Source organism: Dipodomys merriami, unplaced genomic scaffold, assembly GCF_024711535.1.
Source record: "Dipodomys merriami isolate MVZ:Mamm:240054 unplaced genomic scaffold, mDipMer1.0.p SCAF_37, whole genome shotgun sequence".
In the NCBI taxonomy this organism is placed as follows: domain Eukaryota; kingdom Metazoa; phylum Chordata; class Mammalia; order Rodentia; family Heteromyidae; genus Dipodomys; species Dipodomys merriami.
The window spans coordinates 12,902,313-12,921,019 of NW_027205270.1; the positions used below are offsets into that span (position 1 = coordinate 12,902,313).

At 44.6% G+C, this 18,707-nt stretch overlaps 1 protein-coding gene across 2 annotated transcripts; it reads right to left on the reverse strand.

Annotated features, from left to right (window-relative positions):
• Window positions 1-27: 27 nt before the first annotated feature.
• Window positions 28-16,560, reverse strand: Ggcx (gamma-glutamyl carboxylase). Of its 2 annotated transcripts, XM_069989127.1 has the most exons (15): window positions 16,481-16,560; window positions 16,053-16,223; window positions 14,449-14,607; window positions 13,970-14,135; window positions 10,389-10,467; window positions 10,000-10,106; window positions 9,043-9,206; window positions 7,545-7,810; window positions 7,289-7,420; window positions 6,573-6,724; window positions 5,959-6,128; window positions 5,634-5,764; window positions 4,349-4,496; window positions 4,023-4,218; window positions 28-3,162 (listed from the first exon to the last, which is right to left on the reverse strand). In XM_069989127.1, the coding sequence occupies exons 1-15, from the start codon at window positions 16,518-16,520 to the stop codon at window positions 2,970-2,972; spliced, it is 2,274 nt and encodes a 757-aa protein (XP_069845228.1). In that variant the 5' UTR covers window positions 16,521-16,560; the 3' UTR covers window positions 28-2,969. The 2 variants fall into 2 exon arrangements, with proteins under 2 accessions (XP_069845228.1, XP_069845229.1); XM_069989128.1 differs by lacking the exons at window positions 13,970-14,135; window positions 14,449-14,607; window positions 16,053-16,223; window positions 16,481-16,560 and adding an exon at window positions 13,453-13,660.
• Window positions 16,561-18,707: the final 2,147 nt, after the last annotated feature.

An 18,707-nucleotide genomic window follows, 5' to 3' on the forward strand; every position in this document is an offset into this window, starting at 1 on the left:
TGTATGGTACCATTTCTATGTCACATATAATCTGAAAAGTTGTTTTTATTACATAGACAATTTCAAAAGGAATTAAAACATGAAAATGACACTTTATGACAGCTTATATAGAAGTAAACTACATTGGCCTTGACCTAGGAACTAAAGAAAGAAATGAAGTCATTTGGCCTGTTTCTGGCAGTATGATGCCAAGTGGTATCAGGTAGCTCAACTTCTTTTTGTGACTGTCTTGAAGATTGAACTCAGGACCTTGTGATTTTTTTTTTTTTTCCCTCAAGGTTAGCACTCTACCACTGAGCTGCTACTCCACTTCCAGCGTTTTGATGGTTAACTGAAGATAATAGCCTTACAAACTTGCCAAGGCTAGTTTCAAATCTTTGTCCTCAGACTGTAGCCTCCTGAATAGCCAGGATTGCAGGCATGTTACCAGTGCCTTTGTGAACCTGCCTAATTAATGTTAGTTCTATGGAGGGTTACAAAAGGTTTTGAAATTTTTGTAATGAAAAGTTTGAAGGAATCTACAAATTAATGGGTAGCATATGCTTGTTGATGCAGGAGAATGTCAGTCTGGGCTCCATAGAATAACCATGTTGGCCAAGCAACGGTAATAAGGATTGGGTGAATGCATCTTAAATTTAAGGTGAGGTTAGGCCTACTGTTTGCTAGTCTAGACCCCCTTTTCTTGGGAAATGTTGGTGTGTAGGTGGAAGGTGGTTAGTATACTAACAAAGGAAAAGTCATGCACTCAGTGCTGCATTCCAAACCCTAGTATAAAGAAAGGTGCCGTGGGGCACCGGGTGGCTCAGGCCCGTAATCTTACTTGGGATGAAGCCAACCTGGGCAGACAAACCTAAAGACCCAAGCTCCAAATAAGCAAACAGCCTTAAGTAGGGATGTATGTGGCCATGAGTGAAAAAAAAATGTGAGGGTGCAAGGCCCTGAGTCAAACCTTAGTGTCCAGCATGGAGTTCCCAAATGGAAGATGTGCTTCTGTTAGCTTGGAAGACTAAGGTGTATGCTTTTACCATAAAGCAGAAAGGCTTCAAAACCCATGTAATTCAGGGTACCCTATGTGGCATGCCCATCAATAGTCCACACAATGCTTTGGATTAAGTTTCCTTAGTCCTAGCCTGTACTAATAAACATGATCCTGACTAGATCCCAGTATGAATGAAAACTAAAAGGATCCAAGTGGTAAAGATGAAAAAAGTATATACGGAAGGTTGATTCAGTGTTAGGTAAATGGAGCTAGGCACTGGTGGGTTACACCTACAATCCATGCTACTAAAGAGACTAAGATCTCAGAATTGTGGTTCTGAGCCCAGGCAGAAAAGTCCTCTAATCTCCATTTAACCAGCACAAAATGCTGATCACAAAAGCCAAGGCCTCAGTACCAGTATATAAAAAGAAAATGCAAGATAAAAAGTCAAGGTTGCTGTCACAGACATGGCTTGGTCAAAATACAGATCTAGGGGCTGGGAAGGTAGCTCAGCTGTAGAGTGCTTGCTTTGCATGCATGAGGCCCTGGGTTCGCCTCCTCAGCACTACATAAAAGGCCGGAAGTAGCATTGTGGCTCAAGAGTGCTAGCCTTGAGCTGAAGAGCTCAGGGACAATGCCCAGGCCTAGAGTTCAAGCCCCACATCGAAGCAAAAACAAAAAACCCAATATACTGATCTATCCAATCACCTAGATTTCTCTGTATTAAGATAACATTACCTTAGAGCTGGGAATGTGGCTTAGTGGTAGAGTGCTTAATGAAGCCTTGGGTTTGATTCTTCAGTACCACATAAACAGAAAACCAAAAGTGGCACTGTGGCTTTAGTGGTAGAGTGCTAGCTTTGAGCAAAAGAAGCTCTGACAGTGCCTAGGTCCAATTCAAGACCTGACTGGCAAAAAAAAAAGAAAAAAAAAAATATATATATATATACATGTATATATATGTGTGTGTGTGTGTGTGTGTGTGTGTGTGTATATATATATATATATATATATATATATATATATAAATAATCTTTGGTTTCAGTTATCTGAAAATTACAAGCAGTAGGGTAAGCTAAACAGACTTAAAAGTTCAAACCATTAAGCCCAGCTGGATTGTCTGGGTACATTATTTTACCCATTTAGTCTGTTCCTCAGCAGTGCAATGGGGCTAATGTTACTGAGGATTTATTTCTTAGCCTTTTTATTCTTTTTTTTTTTTTTTTGGTCAGTTATAGGGCTTGAACTCAGCCTGAGTGTTGTCCCTGAGCTCTTCAGCTCAAGGCCACCGCTCTACCACCAGCAATAGCACCACTTACGGTTTTCTGGTGGCTAATTGGAGACGAGTCTCAGGGATTTTCTGGCCTGGGCTGGCTTTGAATCACAATCCTCCTACCTCAACCTCCTGAGTAGCTAAGATTACAGGCATGAGCCACCAGCACCCACTCCTTTCTTTTAATTCTAAGAGGACATTCCACATTGCTTTTAACTTCATGGCCCCTTAGTCCTGCCTGGATTTTAAAATCTTTAGCCAGGCTCTCTGTAATCCCAACTACTCAGGAGGAACCAGAGATCAAGTGAACTGGTACACCCCAGCCCAGGCAAAAAATTACACTTCATCTCAATAAAAGCTGGGCAATGGTGGCACATGCCTGTAACCTAGCAACTTTATATCCAAGCTGGCTTGGATATAAACAAACATGAGAACCTATCAGAAAAATAAAGCAAAAATGGTTGGGGTTGAGGCTCAAATGGTAGAGTGCCTGACTGCCTAGCAAGCTTAAGGCCCAGAATTTAAAACCTAGTACAACGCCCCCTCCCCACCAAAAAAAAAAAAAAAAAAATTGCTTTATTTCCTTAGCTCTTACAAGCTATCAAAGAGCTTTGAGGGAAAAAAGCATTAAAAATAACTCTCAAATATATGTCCATTGCACAAATAATAGGCCTGTGGTTGGCTGTTTCTACATCTGCACTAAATATCTGGGCCCCTTTATAAATCTGGGTGGTTATGTTCAGCATCTGGCTCAGGAATATCAAGATTTGAATAATCTCCATTTGAAGGACTTGATTCTGTGACTGGCTCAAAGGGTCGCAAGTTTGCATATGTCACCTCTTGGGCCAGCTGCTCTAGGGAAGGACGGCCTAGGAGCAGATTTCGAAGTGAAATTCGAGTCATCAGGAAGCTGAAAAACAAGAAAAAGTCATTTAAAAAAGTTTAGCCAGTCTAAACTTTCAACTTAGTTCTAGTAAAATACTTAAGAAGCCAGGCACTGGTGGCTCATGCCTGTAATTCTAACTACTCAGGAGGCTGAGATCTGAGGATCGCAGTTCAAAACCAGCCCAGGCAGGAAAAGCCATGAAACTTTATCTCCAATAAACCATCAGAATACCGGAAATGGTGCTGTGATAGAGCACTTGGCTTGAGCTGAAGAGCTGAGTGACAGTGCCCAGGCCCAGAGTTCAAGTAGCAGGACAAAAAAAAAAAAACCTTGGAGGCACATGGTCCCTAGATCGGCCCCCCCGTAGTATGAGATGTCACCCTCAGTGACCTTTCCATATCCCAGCTGGAAGGGTACCCTGTTTGTGCAGTCTGGTAGATACAAGGGTAGGGCAGGAATAAATAAAAGGGAAGGTGAAGTAGAATAGTGGGTCGTCAGTCACCAGCCACTTACACTAAATCAGGGAGAGAAGTTCAAGGGGAAAGATCTAGAGCTAGACTGTCCTTTCCTGGGGTAGAGTATCTAGTGTTAACTTCACTAGCAAAAAGTTGCCAATCTGGGGCTGGGAAGGTGGCTCAGTGGTAGAGCGCTTGCCTTGCATGTATGAAGCCCTGGGTTCGATTCCTCAGCACCACATAAGCAAAAAGAAAAAGCCGGAAGTGGCGCTGTGGCTCAAGTGGTAGAGCGCTAGCCTTGAGCTGAAGAGCTGAGGGACAGCACCCAGCCCCAGAGTTCAGGCCCACGACTGGACCCCCCCCCCCCAAAAAAAAAAAAAGTTACCAATCTGGCAGAAATGATAAGTGCTGTGGGTGGGTGAAACTGACCTGCGTCGAAACACATACAGCTTTCGCAGCAAGAAACGCAAGAGTCTCTCATAGAAAGGGGTATTTCGCCGACGTTCAATCTCCTGGAGCCTTTGTTGGCGTCTAAGAAAGGTCTGAACCAGAGGTGTTGGCTCAGGGCCTCCTTTTATTTCCCCTTCCAACAGAGGCTGCAGCTCTGGAGGTAAAGGTCCTGTTTCTGCCCAGAAGACAGCAAAAGAATCACTGAGATAATCACTCCCTTAGAAGGCCCTTCTATCAAGTCCATTCTTCATTGGCAATATCTTCATTTGATAGACCAAGGGCTATCTCAACTTTCACATACTCACCAGTTCCATTTTCCACTTTCTCCTTTAATTCTTGCAGATAGGCCAGATCCTGCTCCAGTGCGACCTCTGTAGTGTTGACATAGACATACATGTAGCAGGAAGGACTAGGTGATATTGTATACACCTTATGGTATTCTCCAGCAGGCAACTGAGAAAGGGGAGGAAATGGATATATTTCACTCTCTAGCTTTTCCCTGGCCAGCCTCCCTACTCGTTTTCCTTCCATGTTTTTTCCTCATTGTGTTTTGGAGTCTGAAGAAACTGACCTTTGAAATTTTATGTAAAGTCCCCAAAGCAAGGGGTGTGTGTTTGTGTATTCAACCTCTGAGCTACATCCCTAACTGAAGCCCTTTTCCTTGTCTGTTTTTGTGGTATACCACCCCACCCAGCTGAAATTCCTTTTTGAAATTCCACGGTACTGGTCTATAATATGATCCCTACTCATATAAACTTTATACCACTGGTGGAGTTCTTTGGGTTTGTTTGTTTTGTTTTTTGTGTTTGTCAGTCATAGGGCTTGAGAATTGTGGGCCTGGGCCTTGTCCCTCAGCTCTTCAGCTCAAGGCGAAAACTCTACCACTTGAGCGCCACTTCCAGTTTTCTGGTGGTTTATTGAAAATAAGAGTCTCATGGACTTTCCTGTCCAGGCTGGCTTTGAATTGTTATCCTCAGATCTCAGCCTCCTCAGTAGCTAGGATTACAGGTGTGAGCCACCGGCACCTGGCTTTTTTTCTTCTGATTGCACTCAGGGTCTCATGCTCTTGGCTTTTTTCACTCAAGGCTGATACTCTACCACTTTAGTCACAGCTCTACTGCAGCTTTTTTTTGTTGGTGATTATAAGGCTAGAACTCAGGGCATGGGTGCTTGTCCTTGAGCTTTGGCATTCAAGACTATAGTGTTCTATGAACACTTTGAGCCCCAGAGCCACTTCCAGTTTTCTGGTGGCTAATTAAAGAGTTTCATGGCTGGGCGCTGGTGGCTCACACCTGTAATCCTAGCTACTCAGGAGGCTGAGATCTGAGAATCACGGTTCAAAGCCAGCCCGGCCAGGATAGTCCGTGTGAGACTCTTCATCTCCAATAAACCACTAGAAAACCGCAAGTGGCACTGTGGCTCAAGAGGTAGAGTGCTCACTTTGAGCTGAACTTTGAGCAGGGACAGTGCCCAAGCCCAGAGTTCAAGCCCCACAACCGAGCAAAAAAAGTTTCATGGACTGTTTTGCTCAAACTGGCTTCAAAACATGATCCTCCTATCTCAGCCTCCTGAGAAATAATAGTGAAATACCTGCATTTTTTCTCCCTCATGAAGAGTCTGATTCTTCTGTTCTGCCACCAATTCTACAGTTACCTCCCCCTGCAGCAGCTGGATGCTAGTGTTGCCAAGATCTTCACTCACAAAATTCTCCAAGTGCAGCCCTGCCGGGGACAACAGAAATGAACATCCCATCCCACTGTTGAGTAAACTCACTCCCAGCCAGAAGAGACACATCATACCTTCAACACCATCACCTCTGAAACCCACCCACCTCTGGAACCACTCCATCTTATGCAATGTTGCTAGCCAACGAAGCCAAGGAAAGAGCACAGTCTCTCCTCATTTTGCTCCATACCAGGGAAATCTGCAATGAAGACTACTTCGGTGTGGTTGTCCAGGCTGCTCTTAATTTCCTGTAACTTGGTTCGCCAGGGAGACAGGTCCATCAAGAGTGGTTGCACCCAAGGTGTGCGCTGAAAGGGGGACCAGAAGGCCTGCACAATGTCCACACGAGGGTCAAAAAGCCTTAGGGAAGAAAATCATGTTCCAAGGTGGCCACAGCCACCCAACCCACCAGAACTGGTTTTGTTCCTTTTATCATTGTACCCATGAAGGGGAAACAGGATTTCCAAACAGAAGAAATGATCTGGTGTCAGCTGGTTATTGCAAGTCCATGGCAGAGAGAAGGGGAAAGAGATCCTGGAGCACTAGAAAGAATGGGGGTTAGTGGCCACCTGGAGAAAAGGCATTGTGTTAACGGTTGAAAAGCACAAGTCAGTTTGCTTTTCTCCAGGATGACAGTGCCCCCTGCTGGAAGTGACCAGCAATGCCTATGACTATAACAACCCCAACATGCACTAGAAAGGATGGCTCTTTTAAGCAAGAAAACACGGGGAACATGAGCCATTCATCTGGGTAAAGAGAGGCTGTGCTTCATTTTTTTTCCCCTTCTCTGCTACCCTTGCCCACCTCTGCTGGAAGCGGTCATTGATGGAGACCCAAATATCAAAGTAGATCTGGGGCTCAGTGACATTGTACTTGGGAAGCAGGAGGCTCAGGCAAGTGGCATATTGCTTCAGCATGTCTGCGTGATCCTTCCATCGCCGGCTCTGTGTAAATACCTGTCCCAAACCCCTCCGTTAGTCCCACGTCAACATTATCAATCTCCCAGACAGAGCATGCACTGCCAATGGCACAAACAGATCTCCGTCTGCTCTTTATTTTGGCCAAAAAAAAAAAGGAACTTATCTTTGGGGATGAATTTTCCATTACTAGGTTACTGATACCTACCTTTCCTACATCAAAGCTGTCTAAATAAGTGCCAATCATTGTCCAATCTCTCCCCACATTCAAAAAAGGGGGGGGTAGGAATGTGGTTTAGTGGTAGAGTGTTTGCCTAGCATGCACGAAGCTCTGGGTTTGATTCCTCAGTGCCACATAAACAGAAAAAAGCCAGAAGTGGCAGTGTGGCTCAAGCGGTAGAGTGCTAGCTTTGAGCAAAAGAAGCTCAGAGACAGTGCCCAGGCCTTGAGTTCAAGCCCCAGGACTGGCACCAAAAAAAAAGTTCATTCTGACTTTTGAGAAAAAGCAGGGACCCATATTTGCTTAGGTATAAAGGATCAAATCGGCCCCAAAACTCAAAGGAGCTGTAAAGAACAGTCAGCTGTCAGCATCAGACATCTCACCCCAGGGTTAAGGTAGCCCTGCTCGCCAGTAAGGCCATCACGGTATGTGATCTTCACATGCTGGTGGGAGCGGGAATGTACCATCATGTCCCAGGAATAGCCATACAGCCCGTTTGTCCAGTTGTTATAACCCTGGGAGGACAAAGCAGAGGGGAAGTCAGCTCAGCTGAGGTCCAGCCCCTTTCCTTCTCAACTACTGTCACCTCCACTGCTTTCCAAGTGCACCCTCTGCTATATACCTGGAGGTCTTACAAACCTGGGTAAGGAAATGGGAATAGGGCAGGAACAGCTGCTCAAGAAGGTAGAGCAGGGTAAAGGCTGTTCCCAGCTGATGGCGCAGTCCTGGCTTCTGGCCACTTTTGGTCCGGCTCCTCTTATATACACAGGAAGCACTGGGTTGAGGAGCAGCCTTGAGGGGCAACAGTTCCTGTAGGCTTTTCGGGCAGTGGGATATCAGCTTCCGAGGCCACTCAGGGGAGCAGAAGAGAGGACTGCTGGCCAGCATGACATAGGGGAACATACCTAAGAAAGCAAGAAGGAAATACTTTAGGACTCTGTTTGGACTCCCTGAACCACCTTCCCTTAAGAAGCATCTCCCAGATATTCCACTTAAAAATAGTTCTTAGCTGGTGGCTCATACCTGTAATCCTAGCTACGCAGGAGGCTAAGATCTAAGAATCACAGTTCAAGATCAGTCTGGGCAGGAAAGTTCAGGAGACTCTCACCTCCAATAAACTACTCAGAAAAGACCAGAAGTGGCACTGTGACTAAAGTGGTAGAGTGCTAGCCTTAAGCAGCTCAGGAACAGCTCCCAGGTCCTAAATTCAAGCTCCAAGTTCAAATGGATTGATGAGGCAGCAGTTTCCATGTACCTTTTGCTGCCTAGCATAGAGATATTAAGAAAAACTTGAGGGGCTGGGAAGGTGGCTCAGTGGTAGAGCACTTGCCTTGCATGCATGAGGCCCTGGGTTCGATTCCTCAGCACCACATAAGCAAAAAGAAAAAAGCCAGAAGTGGCGCTGTGGCTCAAGTGGTAGAGCACTAGCCTTGAGCTGAAGAGCAGAGGAACAGCGCCCAGAGTTCAGGCTCACGACTGGACCCCCCCCCCCAAAAAAAAAAGAAAGAAAGAAAGAAAGAAAAAGAAAAACTTGAATCAAATGAAATGAAGTAATCAAAATGTTTACTTCAAGAAACTGTCAGTGTCTTTGGGGGATTGGACAATGGAATCATATCTTTACCGAATTTAGGCCTACAATAGTCATCTTATCCCCATGCTAAATTCTATAGGAACATTGTATCTTGTCATCATAAAGACACTTTTAAGAGCCAATGTAAAAATGTTTTGTATGAGCTGGGCACCTGTGGCTTACATCTGTAATCCTAGCTACTCAAGAGGCTGAGATTTGAGGACTGCAGTTGAAAGCCAAACTGGGCAGGAAAATCTGTGACTCTTACCACCAATTAATCACAGAACAAGCTGGAAGTAGCTCTGTAGCTCCAGTGGTAGAGTGCTAACCTTAAGCAAAAGGAGCTCAGACCTAGTTCAAGCCCCAGGATTGGAGGGAAAAGAAGGTCTTAAGTATAGGACATTTATTCTTTCTCATTATGAAACATACTGAGCCCAGAAAGCCCAATCCTCTTAATCCTCCTAATTAAGTTTCTGTATTCACTATCTCCCACTTGCAGACACTGCCTCTTACCAGTCCCCTTGACAAACCTGTGTGCAGGTTTCCTGCCAAGCTACAGGTACTGACCAATGCTGAAGAGTTGAGAATTCATGCAGTGGAAGTAGGATACGAAGAAGAAGCCAATAGATCTTGAGACATCAAAGAAGAGCAGGAAACCAGCTGAGAGGTCAAGAAGCAATCCACACCAATGTACCACCAGCAGGCTAGTCAGTTCCTCGGACAACACCAATCTGCAGAGACAGACAAATGTCCACCTCCAGCTCACTGGGGAACCCAGCAATCCCAGTACCTAACAGAACAATGTACATCTGCATCTGGTACCCTGTCCTTGAAAAGGATCCACCCTACCATTGAGGTAGATAGTGCTTACATATCTAACCACCCACAAAAATACTCTACAGTGAATTTCCCAAGCCCTTTACATTTTCAGGTGTCTCCCTGCCCCAAAATACCGTATGTACTGAGCAAGAACAGATCTCCTAGGATCAAATTAATTGGGAAGTGTATGTATTGTGGGAACCACGTTCCTCAGAAGGTATGAATGAAAAGAAACTTTTAAACAGTGGATGCCTCTCTAATGTAGGGAGTAGAACATAATACAGAAAGAAAAAGCAACCAAAATAAAATGAGAGGAAGAAAGAAAATCAGAGGTAAACCTTTGCTTTAGAGTTGGTAATGGTTTTGACAGAGCAAGAACTATAGCTGTCCATCCTCAACATACTTGCTAAGGAGCTCTTAGCTCTTAAGGACAAAAGCAATCCCCAATACAAGTTCTGGGGGTACTAGTTCTGGCCCCTTCTTTATTTATTTTGCCCTTCTTGCCCATCTCTGCTGTATGCCTTAAGTCTTCAGCTAGGCTTCAATTCTTTAATGTCACTGACTGTCTTTGGCTCTAAAGGGAGATGAGTGCACAGGGGAAGGTGTGAGGCAAATTCAGGGAGCAGCCATTACTGCAGTCCTGAAGAACACGAGTCTCTTACTCTATCTATGCCTAACAAGGCTTCAACCCTGCCTTCTACTCACTTGAAGGGACTGAAGAGCCAGTGCCGGGACAAGTGTTCCATGGAATAACCTTCAACCCAGTCTGCATCCAGCTTTTTCACACCCGCAATGAAATACACAATGAAGATCTGCAGACACAATATGCAACACAAATGTTCAAACAAAAAGGAAGGAACTATGTTTTCTACAAACAGTCAAGAATTAAGTAGGTTCTGATCTAGTCTAGGGCCCAAGGCAGAAGAGGTACATGCCTCTATTCATCTCAAATATTCAGTCATCCAACACTTATTTACATTCTACCTATGCCAGGCACAATACTAAGCACCAAGGAAGAAGTCATGAAGCACAGAAGTGACTTTTTGGCAATGGGATGGCTGTCAAGGGACACTTCCTGTCTTCCAATCCCATACCTGGCCACGCAGTACTGCATAGTTCCAAAGGGGCACATGGGCATTCCTCTTACGGGAATTCAGCAGGCCATCCACAGACCTACACCAAGAGGGGTAAAACACGGAGGAGTTTCTTAGTCATATCTACTTTTCCTTTTAATTATGGCAAATCTACCTCAGTAATCTCTTGTGTCCTCTCTGACCCTCTGGGCTACTCTGAAACTTTTAGAAATATAGGAACAAATTCTAATAGTGATCAAGTCATAAAAAGAAATATTCCTAATATAACTGTTCCTAACCTAAAATGGACTTTTATGTTTCATGTTTTTTGTTTGTTTGTTTTGTCAGCCATAGGACTTGAACTCAGGGCCTAGGCACTGCTCCTGAGTTCTTTTGCTCAAGACTAGTGCTTTACCACTTTGAGTCACAGCTCCACTTTTGGTTTACCGTTGGTTAGTTGAAGATAAGTCTCATGGTCTTTCCTGCCTGAGCTGGCTTTGAAAAGCACTCCTCAGATCTCAGCTTCCTGAATAGCTAGGATTACAGGTGTGAGCCACCAGTGCCCGGCAAGGTTATATCTTAGTAACAACTGTAAGTTGAAAATGTCTCTAATATACATAACCTGCTAAATATCCTAGTTTGGCAGGCCACATTAAAGGTACTCAGAGCACTTGCATTAGTCTACTGATGGGTAAGATGATGTAACACAAAGCTTACTTTATCATGTAATTTATTGATTATATCAAGTGAATAACATAATAGCTCTACAGGTATGCTCTTACACCATCATGAAATTGTTATGTTTAACCATATCAGTGACTGTAATAAATTATAATAAAAGGTTCAATGTGTATTATTAGCTCACAATTGAGTTTGTCCTAGTCAAGTCAACTCAGGAACCAAAGGATCAAAGTCTAGAATATGCCTAGAGAATAAATTTGGGGAATTTCTGAAAAGCTAAAGATTTAAGTAAATATACATACATGTTCATATGCATGTTTAGTGTATTATCATTTATTCTTTTGTTTTGTTTTTTGAGATAGGCTTTTGCTAGGTAGCCCAGGCTGGCGTCAAATTCTCAATCCTCCTGTTTCTACCTCTAGGGTGAGATTACAGGCATTGAGCTACCATACCTAGCTATACAATGTATTGACAATTTTTTTTTTTGCTGGTAATAAGGCTTGAACTCAGGACCTAACACTCTTGCTTACATTTTTTCACTCAAGGCTGGCACTCTACCACTTGAACCACACTTCCACTTTCAGCTTCTCTGTTAGTTAATTGGGGGAAAAAAATCTTTAGGATTTGTCTGCTCTAGCAGACTGAGATCCTTAGACTTCAACCTCCTGGTAATGAGGATTACAGGCATGAGCTACCAGCTACCAGCAACCAGCTCAGTGAATTATCTTAAAAATCCTAGGGTGGAACTTTGACTTAATTATATAGTACTTGCCTAGCCATTTGCAAGGCCCTCATTTTTTTTTCTTTGCTGGTCGGGGCTTGAATTCTGGGCCTGGATGCTGTCCATAAGCCTCTTTGTGCTCAAGGCTACTGCTCTACCTCTTGAGACACAGCGCCACTTCTGGCTTTTTCTGAATAGTTTATTGGAGATAAGAGTCTCACATACTTTTCTGCCCGGGCTAGCTTTGAACTGTGATACTCAGATCTCACCCTCCTGAGTAACTAGGATTACAGGCGTGAGCCACTGGTGCCCAGCTAAGGCCCTCAATTTGATCCTCAACTTTACCAAAAAAAATTAAGAAATTAGAAAAATTCAAATAATTCCACAGCAGAATGTACAGAATTAGCTAATACTTATAGATCTGATGCTTGTTCTGTGATTAATTGGTGGTAAGAGTCACAGATTTTTCTAAACAAACAAACAAACAAGCAGTTGGAGGCCATAACCCAAGTGGTATTATCACTTGCCTAGCAAGCACAAGGACTTAAGTTCAAACTCTAGTACTTCCAAATAAGAATAACATAAACCTCAACATCATAAACCTGATAGCTAGACATCCTAAAGGAGATGAAAGTTAGCCAAGTGCCAGCATCTCATGCTTATAATCCTAGCTACTCAGATGGCTGAGATCTGAGGACTATGGTTCAAAGCCAGCCCAGGCAGGAAAGTCTATGAGACTCTTGCATCCAACAAACTACTCAGAAAAAGCCAGAAGTGGTGCTGTGGTAGAGCACTAGCCTTGAACACAAAGAGGATCAGGGACAATACCCAAATCCTGAGTTTAAGACCCAGGACTGGGGGGGGGGGGGGGGGGGGAAGGCAGGGTGAGAAGGGGGAGAGAGGAGTGGGAGGGAAGGGATGGTAGGGAAAAACAAAGGAGGGATAACAATGCTCGATAGGAAATGTACTCATTACCTTACTCGTGTAACAATAACCTCTCTGTACAGTTATCTTTTTTTTAAGCAGGTGTACAGTATCTTTACAATAAAAAATATGTATTTAAAAAAAAGACCCAGGCAGACAAAAAAAAAAAGTTGAAAGTTTTACACAAGTGGGGTCTGCTGAATAGTGATATAGCTCATTATCATTAAAGTAAACACTTAACATGCAAAAAGCCCTGGGTTTAATCCTCCATACAAAAAAACAGAATCAAAAAGTTTCACAGAGCCAGGCCCAGGTGGCTTACACCTGTAATCCTAACTACTCAGAAGGCTGAGATCTGAGGATCGCAGTTCAAAGCCAGCCCTGGCAAGAAAGTATGTGAAACTCTATTTCCAATAAACCACTCAGAAAACAGGCAATAGTGCTGTGGCTCAAGTGGTAGAGCACTAGCCTTAAGCTGAAGAACTGAGGGACAGTGCCCAGGCCCAGAGTTCAAGCCCCACAACTGACAAAAAATAATAATAATAATAATAAAGTTTTACAGAAAGGGAATTTGTATGTATTCATCAATGATGCATACTGATGACTGCTAATGAATTTAGTATTTGAGATGTTGTTCCTATACCCATATTACTGACATTTCATATTTGCTTTGCTCATAACCAATGAGAAGTCCTTAAGGTCATGTGTTCTGCCACCCTACTCCAAATCCTTTGCCCATATTCCTTAAGAGGTGGTCACCTAAGCCAGAGATGGGGGAGGGTTATTTCCTCCCTATCCTGCTGAGCAGCCTTGGTCTGTCCATCTCCTCTTGATGTCATCTCCATTTCACAGTAATATCTACTCTTGGCTCTAACTCTGCCCCTCTGGGCTCACACAGACAAAAAAAAAGAAAGAAAGAAATCTGCTTTCTCTCTCACATATAAGCACCCTTGGAGTATCTGAAAACAGCTATATCTGGCTTTAGTCTTTCCGTCTTCTTACTAAGAGGTTACAGGAAGTGGATAAATCAAGGCACCTAGAGAGATATGGAAAGAGTAAATGGGTAGAACCATTTTGCTTTTGGTCATTGCAATCACCCTAGCTGTCTGGCCCTTCCCCCTCCCAAATCCACTTAAGTGTGACCATGTAACTGTATTTTACAAAATATAGTTTAAAATATTCCCACAAGGACAATTTCTAGGACTCCACTGGGTTCCTATCTCTGATAAGCATCTTTACCCAGCCAACCCTTCCCCATAAACCCCCAGATTCATACCAGTAGTGGTTTGCATCCATGAATGTCAGCTGAAAGGCCAACAAACCATACAGATAGGAATGGTTGTTCCATGATGTCTTGTCCAGGAGAAACACATACCAGTATGGCAGCAGGAATAACACACAGCTTATCCGGTAACACAGGCCCAGCATCATGCCCAGTGCCCCTGAGATTTGTGGGGAGAGGATTAAGAAGAGTCACCACAGGCCCAACTTCCCTGGGATAGGCTGTGACTGGGATTTTAAAAAGTCATTGATAGTTTATAACAGGTAAAACCAAGTGAAAATTGAGTGTTATCTTAATATTTTAAGAAAAGTTATGGGATCCCAGCTCACATGACACACAGAGCAGCAGTATGAAACTGAATCACAGGAGAAGTGAAATAGGCGCCCAAGACTTGTCATTCACCAGCACGCTTCTTATTTCTGTGTTTCTGAAAGGCCAGTCAATACTCCCATCTTTCCCACAGTTGTCCTCACCCAGAAACATGATAGTGTAGACAAGATACATCCAGTCAAGTGGCAGGGGACGCAGAGCATCCAGCAAGGGGAAGCGGCACACATCCAGTCCATCTAGGTATTTTCGGTCTAAGGAGCTGAGTCCCCGCTCCTGGGGAATGTCCAGTACCATCAAGAATGCTGTAAAGGCAATAGGGGAGGGAACATTATGCTTCAACTGAAGAAGTTATAGAATACACTAGAACACAATTGAGCATGACTAGCTCCAAGACTACCAGACTTCTTGTCTAATTTTGGCACTGCCAGTTATTCAACGAAATCTACTGAGCTTATTGTCACAAGGCAGTATGTTAATCACGCATCAAATAGTCCTCACAGCTCAGTGAGCCAATTCCACTTTGTGAAAAGTGGGTTAATGCCAGTTGGCTCACGCCTGTAATCCTAGCTACTCAGGAGGCTGAGATCTGAGGATCACACTTCAAAGCCAGTCTGGGCAGGAAAGTCTGACACTCTTATCTCTACCAGAAAACTGGAAGGGACTCTGTGGCTCAAGTGGTAGTGTTCACCTTGCGCTGAAGAGCTGAAGGACAGCGCCCAAGCCCAGAGTTCGAGCCCCATGACCAAAAAAAAAAAAAAAAAAAGTGAGTTATAATACTTCATAGGGTTTTAGAAACAGTTAAATGAGGGAAATGTACAAAATGCTAAGAAAATAGAGTTCTATAACTGGAAATATGGTTCAAGTGGTAAATCACTTGCTTAGCAAGGTCAGGCCCAGAAGTCAAATACTAGACACACACACACACACACACACACACACACACACACACACACACACACACACACACACACACACACACACACACACACACACACACACACACACACACACACACAACTGTGGAGATGTGATTGAGTGATAAGGCTAAGGTATAGTGCCCAGGCTCTTGAGTTCAAGCCCCGGTATCAGCACAGATACAAAAAACAAAGCTGTTAGGGTTCTAACATTTTTATTTTTATTTATTTATTTGGTCGTGGGGCCTGAACTCTAGACCTGGGTGCTGTCCCTTAGCTCTTAGCTCAAGACTAGGACTCTACCACTTGAGCCACAGGGCCATTTCCGGCTTTTTCTGCATATGTGGTGCTGAGGAATCCAACCCAGGGCCTCATACATGCAAGGCAAGCACTCTACCACTGAGCCACCTTCCCAGCCCAGGGTTCTAACATTTATAACAGATACATCTCACTGAGCTATAGGAACTGCTGCAAGGGATCCTTCCCAACATTGTTTTTCCTTCTTGGCATTCCCAACAAAAAAGTGATATTTGAATAAGGGGCTTGCTTAAGGCAGGGTTTCTCAATCTCTGGTTTAGTAACATTAACCAAGCTGGTTAATTATTTGCTGGGACGGTTGCCAGTGCATCACAAGACACCAAGGAGCAGCATCCCAGGTGCCTGCACAGATGTTAGCAGTCAACTATTCCTCCACCCCTCAAGTTGTGACAACTAAAAATGTCTGTATATATTGTCTAATGTGTCCAGGGAGCAAAACTCCCTCAGTTAACTGGGCTAAGAGGATGATACACTTGATATATCTATAAGTGCTACCACCCCAAAAGGGGACTCACCGAAGAGAAAACGAAAGACAGCCAGGTTTGCTGGATCCGTTGGTCGATTAAGCAAGGTCACTAGCCTCTGCCAGCTAGATAAATCTTTCCATTCAAAGCCCAGAAGTTTTCCCATTTGGCTGCCTGGCGTGGGCCCTGAGGTCTGTCCAGGCTTGTCTTTCTGTCCTTTATCTACAACCAATGAGAAGAGACCATGTGTGAGCAGAGTTGAAGCCTGTCTCCACTCCAAATCTCAGCACTTCCCGCCTTAACAGCCCAGGGGTAATGTCACCTGGTTCTCTGATCTCTGACTACCAGAAACTTCCCCCTCTCAGGATCTCCACGGTCCCCAACCTCACATTCTCTAGGTCCCACTAGGCGTCTCCGGCTCCGCCCCTCTGAAACCAGCGTCCTTCTCTCTGCGCCTGCCCGGCCGCCCCCAACCCTACCTGAGTCGAGGGGGGCCCGCGCGGACCGGGACACAGCCATACCACCGTGCGGCCGCTGCCAGCAGCACCACCCAAGTCCACCAGCCTAGGCTCCGCCCCCTCGACACATCAGCACCTGCGCGGCCAGCCGGAAAGCGACGACACTGTCGTGAAGTGCTGCCCAAGTCCCAAGGAGCCTCAGCTTGATCAGGAGGCGGAGCGCGAAGGAGCGTAGGGTGTGGCCGCGCAGGCGCAAAGGGACGTGGGCGAGCTTCCTCTAGAACGGTGAAGAGGCCGGCGTGCTTCGAGTAAGGGTTGTGTGCGCGAGATGCCAGCCGCACCCTCAGGCCCCTCTCAGGACGATCAAGCTTCGAAACGCACTGGGTCCTTCCCCGACCCTATTAGGCCTCTATCGCGTAAGGGGATCGGTGCAAATGGCAGACTTTCCCCCGGAAAGACTGGCCGCCGACTTGAGGTTGCAGGGGGAAGAGCCCTCTCTTAAATCTAGAGCGCGGATCGTTTTATTCTGTCTGTCCCGTACCTAAGTTTAAAACTTCAGGGGAGCCGGGCGCCAGGGCTCACGCCTATAATCCTAGCCACTCAGGAGGGGGAGATCTGAAGATCGGCCGTTCAAACCAGGCCAGGAGGTTAGGTCCCTGACACGCCTATCTTCAATCAGTTACCAAAAAGCTGCAAGTGGAGCTGTGGTTCGGAAGGTAGAGCCCTAGCCTTGAGTGAAAGAGCTCAGGGACAGATCCTAGGCCCTGAGTTCAAGCCCCAGCGCGCGCGCGCGCGCGCGCGCACACACACACACACACACTCAGGCACCCTGTGCAGGGGAAATAGGATAGTGTAACTGAAGAGGGCATAGAGAGCCAGCTTAGGGAAGGTTGTCTTGAGCGCAGTTGTTAATACCTGAGACTGTCCACTGGGGTTCGCTAGCAGCATAAGAAGAGAGCATTCTAGGGCAGAAGCTCTGAAGCCTTTTGATCTCCGTTCCTCTTGCGCTGTTGGAAACAATGCTTTGATTTGACCTTTATGTTTCAAAATTTATGATAAGGAAAACCTCTCTAAATTTTTGATAGTGCTGGATATCAATGGATATCAGATTCAGAGTCTGGAACATTCTAGGCAACCTTTTTCCAACTTCAAAACTTTTTATTGAGAATTTTTTTATGTTTTGGTTTATTCACATACAATATGATTATTATGTGTTTACATAAGTAACATTTTTGTGTTTGGGGAATGTAATCCAGTAGTAGTGCTGGCCTAGTATGGGTGAGAACACCTAGGCTGGAACTTAAGCATCATAAAACATAAAGATTTTGTTTTGTTTAGGGAAAGAAAATATATATAAAATCATAATTTTAAAATTTAAATCTTTCATTTTTGGCTTAGTTGAAAACAGCCACATTATTACATCTGCCTCATTCAACCTGCTGTAAAATATTAACTAAAGCAGGGTGCTGGTGGCTCACACCTGTAATACTAGCTACTTAGAAGGCTGAAATCTGAGGATTGTGGTTTCAAAGCCAGCCCAGGCAGAAAAGACTCTTATTCCCAATTAACCACTAAAAAGCTGGACATTGAGCTCTCTAGCCAGCCTGCAGCAAAAAAGGTAAGTGATAACGTCACAGGTTTAAGCTCCAGTATTAACACACACACACACACACACACACACACACACGATTTTTCAAAAGGAATTATTGTAAGAAAAGAAAAAGCAGGGGCTGGGAAGGTGGCTATGATCAAGTGCTTGCCTCGCATGCATGAGGCTCTGGGTTCAGTTCTTTAGCACCACTTAAACAGAAAAAGCCGGAAGTGGCACTGTGGCTCTAGTGGTAGAGCATTAGCCTTGAGCTGAAGAGCTGAGGGACAGTGCCTAGGCCCAGAGTTCAGGCCCCACGACCAACAAAAAAAAGAAAAAGCAGAAAAGAAGAATTCAACAGTCCAATAAGTTTTGAGAGGAAAACCTGGGAGGTCAACCAAGTCAGAAAAAGTGAAGGTGGTAGAGTGCCAGTCTAGCAAATTCAAGACCCTGAGTTTAACCTCTGTACTGCCAAAAACCAAACTATTGTGTGCAGGAAGTCTGTTACTCTATACTCAGCCTCCACCTGCTATGAAAGAAAAATGAAGTCATCAAAAGTAAAACTAATACCTAGCCAGATGCTCATACCTATAAAACCAGCTATTCAGCTGGATACTGGTGGCTCATACCTGTAATTCTAGCTACTCAGGAAGCTGAGAT

Bases quoted from the DNA above. Each gene is read 5' to 3' on its own strand.
- Ggcx (XM_069989127.1), bottom strand. From the start codon at position 16,520: ATGGCTGTGTCCCGGTCCGCGCGGGCCCCCCTCGACTCAG. The intron at 9,207-9,999 runs GTGAGTAGAAGG...CTGTCTCTGCAG, and splicing joins TGGCTCTTCAGTCCCTTCAA to ATTGGTGTTGTCCGAGGAAC. The intron at 6,129-6,572 runs GTGGGCAAGGGT...TTCTTCCCTAAG, and splicing joins AATGACCGCTTCCAGCAGAG to GCTTTTTGACCCTCGTGTGG.